Here is a 13,831-nt window from a genome sequence, read left to right on the forward strand (position 1 = left end):
TACCAGGAGTTGTCAGAAATGGTTCAGTGCCCTCAATATCTTCTTCTATATCACAGGAGGGGACCACCTATGCACTAAAAAGAAAAAAGCTTTTCCCTCTTTTTAGCCCAGCGAAGAGACACCTTCCTGACCCTTCATTCTCCTCTTTGCAGCCCATAATGTCTTCCATGTGTCTGGCATCTCTTCTACTGCCAACTCATGACTTAGAAACTGCCTCTTGCCTCTCTGCCTGGATTTTAGATTTAGGGTGGTCCTTTCTTTTTGTGCTGCCTTTGTCGAAGACGTACCCTTTAGTTCCTCTTTGTTTTACCCACTGCCCATCCCATTCTCATGCTCAAAGAATGATGCCTGGTCCCCACTCAAGCGAGCGTCCCGGGGTTCCCACCAGTCTGAAGGAGTTCAGACCGCCCTATCAAGTCCACATCCTGTGTACTTCTCAAGGTCACCCCACACACTTCTTCCCCACCATCGCTGTTTTGCATCTCTTTACTTCTTTCTCACTCTATTATAAGCATTTTTCAGCTGGCTTCTCCCAACATCTAGTCTGTCCAGTTCTGTGATCCACTCTCCCAACAGCTGCTAGAGCTCTCTCTTTAAAACACATGTCTGACCATACTTCTCTGTATAAAATCTTTAAAATGCCTCCCCTCACCAACAGGCATGTCTGAGCTGCTTCGTGCATGATTCATCAGCTGTGAGATTTGCTTCTTGCCAACCTCCCCATCCCCGTGACCTACCTCGCCATGCTGGCTCTTTGCACTGAGCCATAAAAAGCTGCTCAATGCTTTCTAAGCACACCTTGTTCTCTCTCATCTCTGTCTCTAACACGCTCTGCCTGGAAAGTTCTTCTCCACTGTTCTGGACAAATTTTGACATATCTTTCAAACTAGCTCAAGGATAGGATTCCTTCCTTTAGAAACCCTTCTTTTTAAAATTAAACTTTTTATTTTGTATTGGGGCATAGCCAATGGACAATGCTGTGATAGTTTCAGGTGGACAGCAAAGGGACTCAGCCATATATATATATACATGTATCCATCCTCCCTCAGACTCCCCTCCCATCCAGGCTACCACATAACTTTGAGCAGAGTTCCATATGCTACACGGTAGGTCCTTGTTGGTTGTGGGCTCAGTCGCTAAGTTGTGTCCAACTCTGCAACCCCATGGACTGTAGCCCACCTACCTGGCTCTTCTGTCCATGGGATTTCCCAGGCAAGAATACCGGAGTGGGTTGCCATTTCCTTTTCCACCTTGTTGGTTATCCATTTTAAATACAGCAGTCTTGAGTACCTCCAAAGAAGAGTTAATTGCTCTCTGCTCTGTTCTACCTTTCTCTGTGTCTTGTAAAAGCTCCTGTTCTGTTGTAATTTATTTGTAGACTGTGAGCTCCTCAAGGGCAGGGACTGGGACTCATTCACATCTTTGTTAAAGTTCCCTAGTTTCATGAATAAAATTAGGCAGCTAACAAATGCTACTGAATGAATGGATCTGACCGCCCGGAGCTTACTCTGACTCAGTCATTTTCTGTGCTCACCCTGTGTCCTAGCCTCAGTAATTAGCTTGTCTGCCTTCCCAGTGAAATGTACAGTCCTTGAGAGTGGATGATTCTCTCATTGGGAGTGCTCTCTCAATAATTTTTTTTTAGCCCTGGAGCATGTGGGATCTTAGTTCCCCAACCGGGGACCAAACCCATGCCCTTTTCAGTGGAAGCTCAGAGTCTTTACCATCTGAGCCACCAGGGAAGCCCAGGAAGCCCAGAGTCTTAACCACTGGGCCACCAGGGAAGTCTCCAATAAATATTTCTATTTCTGAATGAAGGAATGGATTCCCTAATTTCATGTTAACCAGTGGATTTAGCTCCCCATATTCCAAGGACCTTTCACGAGAGTGTCACAGGAAAACAAACCACCCAAATTTCATCTCGACTTCTCAAGCCTCCCTCTTAGTTGATGTCAGAATAGCATTGACCAAAAGGGAGGTGCAACAATGGTTCATTTCCAAATCCCTGAATACAGGACAGGAGCAGCTGGGGCTCACTGAAGTTCTTATTGCCACCAGCCGTTAACTCAATGAGTCAAGATATTACTGGACCAGTTTTACCTCAACCTGCCTCCCCATTCAAGCTCTGCATTTGCAATTTCACAGAGCAATCAGAGATGAAACAGGCAGTATAAAGTGCTCAGGAATTGAAGCCAGAGGGTCATGGTCCAATCCCCAGCTCTACCATTTGCTTAGTTATGTGACCTGGAGCCCAACTGCTTTAAGCCTACCCTCACCTGTTCAATATGGATAATTCTTCCCCTGATTACCTTCTAGGCTTGTCAGCCCCTTTCTCAGTTCCTCTCTGTTGCTGGGGTTTGGTGGATTGTTCTGTCTACAGCAAGTTACATCCGGCTTTTACTGTGGCAGAGATTGGTCTCAGGACTTAGGACTCTAAGCCAGGAGATGCTTAATCTGTAGAGGTGGCCTGTGTTCCAGAATGTACAACCTTCTGGCATGACGAAGTCCAGAGTCACTGTCCACAGCCTTGAACCCATGCTGCATTAAACAGAGAACCCAGACCTTCCTGGCAACCATTCCAGGCAAAATCCTTTGGTGAGAACCAGAGGCCATTGCCCAAGAGCCATTGCTTTCACTGATTCACCTGAAGGTCAGCCAGGTGGACACAGCCATGGATGGGGCTGATGCGACTTCACAAGCAGCAAGCTGGTATCTCAGACTTTGCATCCTCTTAGCTTCATGGCAGAGAATTACCCCTTAAGCTGGTGTTGACGCAGTGAATTTCTCATGCGCCCCTCCCACTCTCATCAACTTTTCCTAAGCACACCACTCTGATAGAAAAGTTATTTTTAAGGATGAATTAAACCTATGCATTATGTTTACTCAAATTTTTACTATCTGAGGCCATTCAACAGCCTCAAGGAATAGACCAAGGTGTCTGAAAAGTAGAGAAAGTTCAAGGAATTATTTTAACAAGTGTCTTATCTCTTTCTTAGGCTAAGGCTTAGTCGCTAAGTCGTGTCTGACTCTTGCGATCCCATGGACTGTAGCCCGCCAGGCTCCTCTGTCCATGGAATTTTCCAGGCAAGAATACTGGAATGAGTGGCCATTTCCTCCTCCAGGGGGAACTTCCCAACATAGGAATTGAACCCACATCTACTGCCCTACAGGCATATTTTTTTACCCTCTGAGCTGCCAGGGAATACCATATTCTAATTTCTTTCTTACTCCACCTGTTAAGCTAACACAGGGCTACACTCATTTTCCCTTCCCCAAGGATAAAGAGGGGTGTGATGGCACACGCTCCTTCTGTAAGAACAGACCGTTTTGGCATTCTGGTTTGTCTCTCCTGGGAATCTGATGAAAGTGCAGTATCAGCTGAGTTGTAACATGACCTAAGTTGGAAGTGACCCTGATTGGTGAGTGCTTTACTATGAATACTCCCGGGAGGCTGTAGCATTGGGCTTTCTTAGTCCATTGACTCTTGTGGATATGTCTGACTCTTGTGGGGACCCTGAAAACTGGGCCAAGAGGGACGCACTGTTGTGGATCTCATCTCCTTGTTTCTGAGCTATCACCTGTGGGCCGAGAGACTGGTCCTGAACTACAACAGATGAGAACTCACCTGCAGAAGCAAGCTGCACCCACTTGAGGAGCCTGTGCTTCCTGTCTATGGTCCTCTAAGTGACTCTGGCGCCAAACACGCTCCCTGGTAGTTCCATGAGTCTGAATGTCTAGCTGAGCTTAAAAATAAAGAGATGCCACCCGATTATCCCTTCCAGAGAGCTCTTTAAAAGCTATTTTTACATCTACTTGTGCAGTGCTGTGTGTTTCTCCTCAACTGGCCAGAACACAGCAGGAAAATGACTGTTACTTATATTTCATCCTTAAAGCCATCATCCTTACTATTGGTCATCAGTTCAGTTCAGTTCAGTTCAGTCGCTCAGTCATGTCCCACTGTTTGCGACCCCATGAATCGCAGCACACCAGGCCTCCCTGTCCATCACCAGCTCCCGGAGTTCACCCAAACTCATGTCTATCGAGTCGGTGATGCCATCCAGCCATCTCATCTTCTGTCGTCCCCTTCTCCTGCCCCCAATCCCTCCCACCATCAGGGTCTTTTCCAATGAGTCAACTCTTCGCATGAGGTGGCCAAAGTACTGGAGTTTCAGCTTTAGCATCATTCCTTCCAATGAATACCCAGGACTGGTCTCATTTAGGATGGACTGGTTGGATCTCCTTGCAGTCCAAGGGACTCTCAAGAGTCTTTTCCAACACCACAGTTCAAAAGCATCTTTGGTGCTCAGCTTTCTTCACAGTCCAACTCTCACATCCATACATTGGTCATCACCATCATCAAAAGCATCATCATCGCAACCACCACAAGAATCTATGCACTCCAGCTCCTGCCTGTCACCTCCCTCTTTTTTATCCAGAGCACATTTTGCACACATGTGTGCTCAGTTGCTTCAGTTGTGTCTGACTCTTTGCGACCCCATGGACTGTAGCCCTCAGGGCTCCTCTGTCTGTGGGATTCTCTAGGCAAGAATACTGGAGTGGGTTGCCATTTCCTTCTCCAGGGGATCTTCCTGACCCAGGGATCAAACTCAGGTCTCCTACATTACAGGCAGATTCTTTACCACTGAGCCACCAGGGAAGCCCAGAGCACATATTACTCCCTTTTTAAATTTTTACATGGAGAAGGAAATGGCAGCCCATTCCGGTGTTCTTGCCTAGAGAATCCCATGGACAGAGGAGCCTGATGAGCTACAGTCCATGGGGTCGCAAAGAGTCGGACATGACTTAGCAACTAAACAACTCAGACTCTTCAGGTAATTTCATTGTTAGTAACCTGATATGAGAATGTTTTCTATATTACTCATTTTTTGTTGTTGTTCCAGTTGAGACAGAATCTCATCAAATCCCGACATTTCTCCTCAGGAGAGAATGTCATAGGCCAAGGGCGTGGGTAGGGTTTGAGGAGAGAGCAGTTATAAACACAGATCTCTCTGTGTTCATTCTTGTTGTGTTGAAGTTAAGAGGCAAGATGACTGGCAGTGGGATCCCTCCTCAGGATCACGTCTGCTGCCATATTAGTTAATATCAGAGCACTTTAATCTGAAGGATGATACTGTAACTTGATTGAACTAATTCACTTTTAATTATCGATAGCTGTTCTATTTAATACCCTCCTACATACTGGGGACCACTGTAAACCTCTCAGACGACTTGTATTTTTGTAGCGCTACAAGATTTATTTACATCCCTATAAAGAGAACTGGATGTTCGCTTGAACTCTGGAGATATACGTGTATATATTTGATATGCAATGTTTTGTACTTGATGTCAGTGTACTTGGATTGTGATTACCCCCGTGTACTGGGTGGCAGGGGTACTGAGTGGTTTCTCCTGAGAAGAGCTCACGTGGAGACCCGAGTTCTTCCCGAAAGCTTTTCGTTGTGGGAGATCTGCTGCTAGGACCTTGGGGATGGGTCCCGGTCCGTGTTTAAGAGAGTGAATTCCTCTGCTCTGAGATGCCACTCGAGAACTCTGGAGAATGAAAGACAATCAACTTCAAGAGTGTCTGGTTTCTACCAACTGCTGGAACAAAATTCCATGGGCAGCATTCCTGCGCCTCTCAAGGATGCCGGTTAACACCTGTCCTTGAGGGCTCTACTGTGAGGGAGAGCTCAGTTGGGAAAGCTGGAGCCAGCTCTGAGCTGTTCACAGGGGCAGGTGGACTGGAGGGCTGGAGCTCCTGCAGCCGATGTGGGTCTGAGGGCTTACACCCAGCTGTCTGCACCAGGAGAGTCTGGTTCAGCCTCTGGCTGCTGAGAATGCTCACTGAACTGATGGGTCCTGGGAGGAGGCCATGCCCTGCAGAAGTAGGAGCAGCTCTTTCTTGGCCCTGCCTGGCTGCCCACCCCCCACCCTCAGAAGACCAGTCAGTACTTCAGGGAAGCATCCAGTGAAATACCAAACACCTAGTGATGAACTTCCACTGGAGGTCAGCATCTGGAAAAAAAAAGTTAATCCTTTGCCCAGTTGTTTCATATCATCTCTGTCGTTGGGCTTTGACAGATGTCCTGCCCACCCCTTTTATTTCCTGTGGGTCAGCCTCCCCAGGTAGCGGGATGGAAGAGCAAGAAAGTCTGCCCTTCGCCACACTAACAGCCATTGACCCAGAGTGGAGGGTGTGTGGGCAGTGACTGGCACACGTGTGTGGTTTCCAGCTCAGCTGACAGTGGGGGCTCAGAAGGGCACGGAGTGGGGAGGGTCCACGACCCTTAGCCACCTGCCAGACTGAAGGCCAGAGGCAACTTGTAAAATTAGGCGCGATCTTCACTCCTCACGCCCTTTCTCTTTTAGACCCATTCACTGGTGAATGGTCCCTCAAGGCTGAAGGATCTGTTGCCGTTGGGGGGCGGGCGGAGAGCTTACCCTCTAGTTTCTACACCAATCTCAACCCTGTGGTTTTCTCAGTATCTATTGTGTGAGCTACTGATGTGACCTCTTCCTCCCTCTGATTGAAAGCTCACCCAGCATTTCTGGATTATAGAATTCCTATCTCCTGCCTTGTTATTTTGGGAATTTTGAATTTCTTTGCTTTTGTTTTTGAGAAGTAACCTAAAAACTTCCTACAACACTAAATAAAATGGTACTGGTACTACCTTTCAAAAAAAATAAATAAATTTTTACATGTGAGATAGTCTAACTATAAATATATGTGACCACTTTTGGATGGCATTAAAAGAGATGAGGGTCCCTGTGCATTCCCCTTCCATCTAATAACGGTTTCCAAGCAGTCACTGGCTCTCACACCAGATGATTGGATAGCTCATGGTGGGGCTGTGCCCCTGAGAAGGATGTTTTCCTGAAGGCTTGGAAGGAAGGAAAACAATGTGAAAACTCTCAGCATTTAGCTCACTCTGCTTTTCCCATAATCGGAGTGACTGAGGGTCACATGTATACAAGATGGGAGAAAAAGTGGGTCGTGGGGGGAGCAGGCAGGCAGATAGAGGAGCCAAGGAAGAGACAAAGAAGGAGATGGTCCCAGAGCCCTACTCAGAGGAGACACCATGAGGAGAGACCAGAGCACCACGAGGGCCAGAGTGGGGGTGCCGGGTGGCTCAGAGCCATGGGGTGCAGCCTGCCATGAGGGCCCCTCCTGTACAGGCCCCTGTGCACTGGAAGTCTCAGGTGGCATCTGCGGGTTTCCCAGTGCTGCTGCAAGAGTCCTGCTCTCTGATGCCAGAGGATAATAGAAAGAGCCCTGGATGGCCAGTTGGGAGACCTTGCTTCTAGTCCCAGCTGAGCAATCATGAGCTGATCACTCACTCCCCTTCCGTGGGCCCCCTGTTCTCTCAGCTTCCAAACAAGGGAGTTGTCTTGATTGGTCCCATGACCAAGTGTCTTCTGTGTCCAGTCCTCCCAGCTTTCAAATCTCTGGAGCCCTGATTGGGAGATGGTATTTATGCTCCTCTCTCTCACTCATGCTAGCCTCCAGGGCAGGAGCTTATTGGTGACATCATTGGCCCATAGCCTGTGGGCAGAAGGGCCAGGGTGCCAGTACTGAGCGGAAGCTCTGAGAAGCTCTGTGAGTTTCACTCATCCTCTTGTGGTAGACCCCAGTAGTTCCTGCCCCTTTAGCCTGGGCCCCATCATAAGGAGACACTCAGGCCTGAGCCCAACACAATCTCAGAAGTTTTGTCCAGCCAAGCCTGGCAGAACCAAATCATCTCGTGGACCCACGAATGGGACATAAACGCTTGCTATGAGGCAGTGGAGTTTCGGAGCTGTTTGTTACTGCAGCCAAAGCAGACGAATACACCACGTGACAGGAAAGTGTGTCTCATAGACATGCACTCCAGGAACCCATCAAAGGCCTGCCTGAAGGAGAATGAAGGGCAGCTGGAAGGGCCCTACAGGAAGGCTTCCACTGCTTCCCCCTTCTTGCCAGAGCCACACACCTCCATATGGAGACGCACCTGGTTTTTGGCATCAACAACTCGTGCCTCAGCAGGGGTAGGAAGGGAGTCTGGTAGGAGAGGAAACTAAATTAGAATGCCTCAATGTCAAATTCCTCCCCATTCACAGGCCTCTCTCTTCTATAGGCCTCCAAGCCTGGGCAGTCTGTTTTTTTCACTGCCTAGGTGCTGTAATTAAAAGGCTCTTGAACTTGGGAGTTGACGTACTGGTTTAGCCAGCATGGAGAGGCGGCAAGACGCTTACATAGGTTTACAAGTGCCAGCATCTCTAGCCTCTGGCTGCTGCAGTCTGTATGCAAGCCTCTGTGATCCCTAATATTAAAGGACCCCGAAGAAAATGAACACCCTCTCAGCCCAATTCTAGCTGATAGATGTTTTCTTGCCAAACAGAGCAGTGTAGCCTATCTGATAGAAACACAAACTAATGCCCAGAGAGGACCACTGTGGAGCTCTGGTTCTGTCGGCACTATGGCCTAGGGGGTAACCTGAGAGGTCCAGGATAGGAGGTATGACCAGGGCTTAAGCATGCTTCCTTCACTCAGAGAAAACCAGGGCCATTCCCCACCTCCTCAGTCATTTGGATGAAGACTCCAGAGTTGACAGCCATAGTCATCTGCTGGGAAAAACAAAAACCCTCCACCAGCCAGCCTAATATAATGGAAGAGAAGGGAACACACATTTGGGAATGGTGCAAGGGAGCAAGCAGGAACTTACAGTGGTGGGATTCTAACCTTCTTCTAAAACACTGAAAGCTTAAAAGCAAAACCTTACCTGGGAACAGACACATATGTAAATCGATGAAAGTACAGAAGCTAGGGGTGAAGCAGGGATGAAGATTCAGAGCCCGTCTGTACAGCATCTCATTCCCCACTCCTTAAAGTGGCTCTTGAAGTTGTGCATGGAACCCCTGAACTACATACACTTTGAAAACCACTAAATTAGAGAAATCTTGGGTATTAATAGGCTTAAAGAAAGCTGAAAGACAAGGGAGCAAGGTATCATCATGACTGTTTCTGGGCATTTTGCTGTGAAGAGAATGGAATTAAGTGTCTAGGCCTTTTGTCCTGACTTGGTAGCTGCGGTACACAACGGATAAGAGGCCTTCCACAACTTGCCTGAGGCAGGTAGACTGACCAACTGACCTTTCTCAAATATTCTTAGAGGCTAACCTCCTCATTTTCATCTTCAACTGGGCAGGACAGAGTTCCGGGAAAGACTGAGGTCTCCTGTCTTTGTCCTGCCTCCTCCTACTCCCTACACACCCCTCAAATCTAAGCCACGGCCCCTCTTGAGCTCACAAGTCTCAAGCCTGGTGCCATCTCTGCTTTGACCTTTTCGACCTTTGAAAGGGAGGGACCCTGGGGGATGTGTCTAATTCACCAGCACATGGCTCCCCATTTCCTGTAGAGACAAGCTTCCAGACCCACCTAGGCACACCACGTCCACGAATCCACACATACCAGAGACCCACCTAGGCACACCATGTCTATGAATCCGCACATCCCGGAGACCCACCTAGGCACACCATGTCCATGAATCCACACATCCCAGAGACCCACCTATGCACACCATGTCCACGAATCCACACATCCCGGAGACCCACCTATGCATACCACGTCCATGAATCCATACATCCCGTAGCAGATCTGGAAGAGGAGGTCTTGGCGCTGCCATTTTGCTGAGGGGCTGAAGGTTGACCAGATGAGCCAAGAGATGCTGGCGATGAGGAAGAGGGAACCCAGGATGGCAGCTGCGATCTGAACCTTCTCGATGACTGTCAGGGAGATGGCCTGCCACTGCAGGGGTGAGAACGGCGGGTCAGTGGGGGCCTCCAGGCCCTCATCCCATTTCCACCCCATCCCACCCCCTCTTCCTGCTGCTGCCCCAGCCTCTCACCTCTGGATTTAAACCAGGGCTCACCAACGTGTGATATGGCGGCTCTGTCTGAGAGTTTCTGAGTATTAACTTTGTGTTTTTGATATGGAAGAAACCCATATATCACACCAAATGATCAGAAGTCATTTCTGGGTGGGCGAGGCTGAGAAGGAAAGTCCTTGTGGTTGATTATGATGCAGACAGAAAACTGGGAAGGAGAAAGTGGAAATGCAGCATGTAGGTGGTGTTCCAGGTCCCCAGAATATTCTTTTCTGAGCAACACATTATTTTCTCACTAATAGGTGCTAAGAGGGCACAGGCCTTTTTTTTTTTTTTTGCTTGTTTTCTACAACAACACCTGGCATGTCATTTAATATACATGCTGGAGATTACCAATTCAACAGACAAAGAGAGGCCACAGGATGTCAGGGAGAGAGAAGAAAAACAGTATAATTTACTGACTGTATACTAATGCTGAAATTTCAGTGTTTTGTTTTTTTTTAACAGAAAAGCACTATGCTAATAGCTTTGTTGATGGATGGATTGAAGGTTAGAGTGTGGGTGGGTTTCCAGTGAAATTCTATGAGTCTATGACTGATCCAGGTATCACAGGCCTAGATGAGCCATGAGTTGGATTTTAGTTTGGGATTTATTCATGCCCTTGCTCAGCAAATATGTACCGGGTGTTCTGTGTGTGTACGCTGCTAGGTGCTGAATATAAAGCAGTAAGCAAAAGCATGCAGACTTCTGCCTTCATGTGGCTTCACATTTAGAGAACACAGGCAGACATATGATTATTTACAATGGCAATCCATTATGACATGTGAGAGCCTATGACAGGGGATTTCACTTCCTAGAGGAAGCAATGAGTTGAGTGGGAGTTTACTAGACAGAGAGGAGGCATACGTGTCCAGCAGGGAGAAGAGCATGTGCAAAGGCCCTGTGACAGAAGAAAGCAAGGTAAGTACAAAAACCTGGAAGAAGACCAGAGAGGGTGGAGCAGAGAGCAGGGAGTGGGGTAAGACAACTGGGAAAAAAAGAAGGAATACCACACGGGAGCCTAAAGAATATGCAAAGACTTTTTAAAACTTTTTTGTAAGAATAAATATGATACTCTTGACCAGTTTGCAGCACGGAAATGACAGGATCAGGTTTGGGAAGGTGGCATGTGCGCATGCTCAGTTGTGTCTGACTCTTTGTGACCCTATGGACTGTAGCCCACAAGGCTCCTCTGTGCATGGGATTTCCCTGGCAAGAATACTGGAGTGGGTTGCCATTTCCTTCTCTAGGGGATCTTTACAAACCCAGGGATCAAACCTGCATCTCCTGCATTTGAAGGCTGATTCTTTACCCCTGTGCTACCTGGGAAGCCCTTCGGAAGGTGGAAGGAAGGACTATCTCCTGATTGCAGCACTTTGTGTAACGCCCTGCAGAGAGTGCCTAGTAGGCATTTCAGAAGGCATGTCAGAACTCCCCAGAAAAGGCGGACAACCTTCCTTCTGCCAACAGCAAGCCCTCCCTGCACATTATATGGCCTAGATGGAAGCACCGATGATTCTGGCTCGTGCCGGGACTGATCAGTGGCCCCTAAGGAACCGTAACTATTCGAAAGCATTTGCTCACTCATCTAGATGAGGAACATCAGCCTTTACATGTAATTATACAGATAGCATCCTGTTACAGGTAATTGGGCCTTTACATTTTCCACTGCTCTTTCCACCCCGCCTAGGGTTACACCTAACAGGAACTTTCCAGAAGATGGCCTGATCCCACAGACTCCTCTAATAGAGGGCAAATGCTTTTTCCAGAGCCAGCCTCCCTGTCTGTGAAGAGGGCTCCTGATTGAGCTTTTTGTTTCTACCTCTATGACATCAACACCCTCCCCTTCTTCCACTCCAGGCAGAAGAAACCCCAAATGGAGAGGCAGAGGAAGCTCCCCTTAACCCCTAAAGTCCTTCCTACCAGCCCCAAGCCACTTGTGGAAGCCATACAGCACCCCGACTACAATTTGAAGCAGGAAGAAGAAAGAGCAGGATGGGGTGCTATGCCCAAGGCTTCCCTCCTGTCTGCCCCATGGGAGGCTCCACAAGCGATGAGGGGAGCAGAGCCACAAGGAGAAAGGAGAGGACAGGGGAGCTCTCTAGTCTCCCAGGGAGATGGGGAAGGGCTCCCCAGGGAGCAGGCTCTGCCCCTACTGGATCCCCAGAGCTTCTTCATCCCCAGCAAGCTCCTGATCACAGCATCCAGAGACTTCTCCATGCCCCTCTGTGCAGCGAATGGAGAGACCAAGGGGCAAGAGCATGAAGACAGATGATTCTTTCCTTATAACAAGAAGGGGCAGTGAGCAAGGGCCTGGTCACCCAATCCTAGCTCAGCTCTGCTCCAACTCACGGAGTGTGACCTAGGAGAAGTCAATAAATCATCAGGACTTCCCAAAAGTGGAGATAATTGTTTCTTAGAGTATTGTGAGAATTAAGTGAAATTAATCAGTGCTTTGAAGGGTACCTGCTGCCATCATTTCTATTCCCCTTTATATTTTAGCAAAAATACAGTTATGCATGGCAAGGTAGGAGTATTCATAACCATACTTAGCAATCTCCGAGCTGGGCATGTAGGGTAGAGGTGAAGGGCCAGACTCAGGAGTCAGACCCCTGGATATAACCCTGCTCCACCAGGGTGACCTCGGGCAAACTGTTGACCCCTCTGTGCCTCCATTGTCTCATCTGTAAATTGGGAATGATAATAGTACCCATTGCATTGGGTTGTTTTTAGTATTAAATAATATATGTGAACACTTAGAACAACAACTGGCCCCCAGTAAGCACTAATTAAATGTTCATGAATATAATTGCAGTTCAGATGTAGCAAAGAGGATGAGAGGCACCCACAGAGCCTTGAGACCACAGGGCTACACTGAAACGCCACCTTTCTCAGGAGCTCTTTCTAGAAACAGAGCTTGCAGAGGGTCATCAAGATAACATGCTGTCATGCCCACTGTTTCTCAGAATGTTTTATGGGGTCATGAACCAAGAGGTGAGACATCAGAGACTTGGAAGAAACCTCCCTACTCTGACAGAAGTTAGCCCCAGCACCCCATCCATTGTTCTCCTTTCTCTTGGTAGGGCTTGCCTGCTCCATCCTCTACCACAGATGAGGAGGATCAGAAGTTGCCCCACCATGGCTGAGCAGGCAGTCATCTCACACTTGGCTGAGACTGAGGAGCCCAAGACATGCAACTGGATCAATTTGGGCCAAAACCACACACTACTGCTGCTAGTCCAGACTACTTCCTTCTTCTGGTACTATCTGGAAGAGTGAAATGGCATTTTCTGAGCACATACCACTGAATGCAATGAGGTCCAATCACAATCCAGAAATAACAGAATCAGAATCTCCGATGACTAGAAACTCACAGTTAAAGACACAGTATAGCTTAAGAATAAATTCATTCTTAATTAGTAATTTAAGAATTATTCTTAAGTAGTAACTTGATAAAGTTATTCCAGAGTTCCAAAGAAAAGCAAGGAGAAATAAGAAAGATGTCTTAAGTGATCAATGCAAAGAAATAGAGGAAAACAATAGAATGGGAAAGACTAGAGATCTCTTCAAGAAAATTAGAGATATCAAGGGAACATTTCATGCAAAGATGGGCACAATAAAAGACAAAGTTATTCTTTAGTAACTTAAGAATAAAGAATAAAGTAGAAAGGCAATGTCAATATTACCATTTGCTTAAGGCACTATGAGATTAGAATAATCTTTTCTTTTCTTTACTCCCGGGAAAAGATTCATTGGAAAAGACCCTGATGCTGGGAAAGATTGAGGGCAGGAGGAAAAGGGGACAACAGAGGATGAGATGGTTGAATGGCATCATCGATTCAATGGACATGAGTCTGAGCAAACTTCAGGAGATAGTGAAGGACAGGGAAGCCTGGCGTGCTGCACTCCAGGGGGTCTCAAAGAGTCAG

The 13,831-nt window shown here is 47.6% G+C and overlaps 1 protein-coding gene across 1 annotated transcript in view; it reads right to left on the bottom strand.

The window, feature by feature from the left end:
- The window catches only part of MARCHF4 (membrane associated ring-CH-type finger 4), a 114,936-nt gene that overhangs the window by 12,312 nt on the left and 88,793 nt on the right, over positions 1 to 13,831 (bottom strand). Inside the window, exon 3 of the mRNA XM_055574791.1 lies at positions 9,592 to 9,784. Within this exon, the coding sequence (XP_055430766.1) occupies positions 9,592 to 9,784 (193 nt within the window). The remainder of the gene's footprint in view (positions 1 to 9,591; positions 9,785 to 13,831) is intronic.

Source organism: Bubalus kerabau, chromosome 3 (genome assembly GCF_029407905.1).
Source record: "Bubalus kerabau isolate K-KA32 ecotype Philippines breed swamp buffalo chromosome 3, PCC_UOA_SB_1v2, whole genome shotgun sequence".
In the NCBI taxonomy this organism is placed as follows: Eukaryota; Metazoa; Chordata; class Mammalia; order Artiodactyla; family Bovidae; genus Bubalus; species Bubalus kerabau.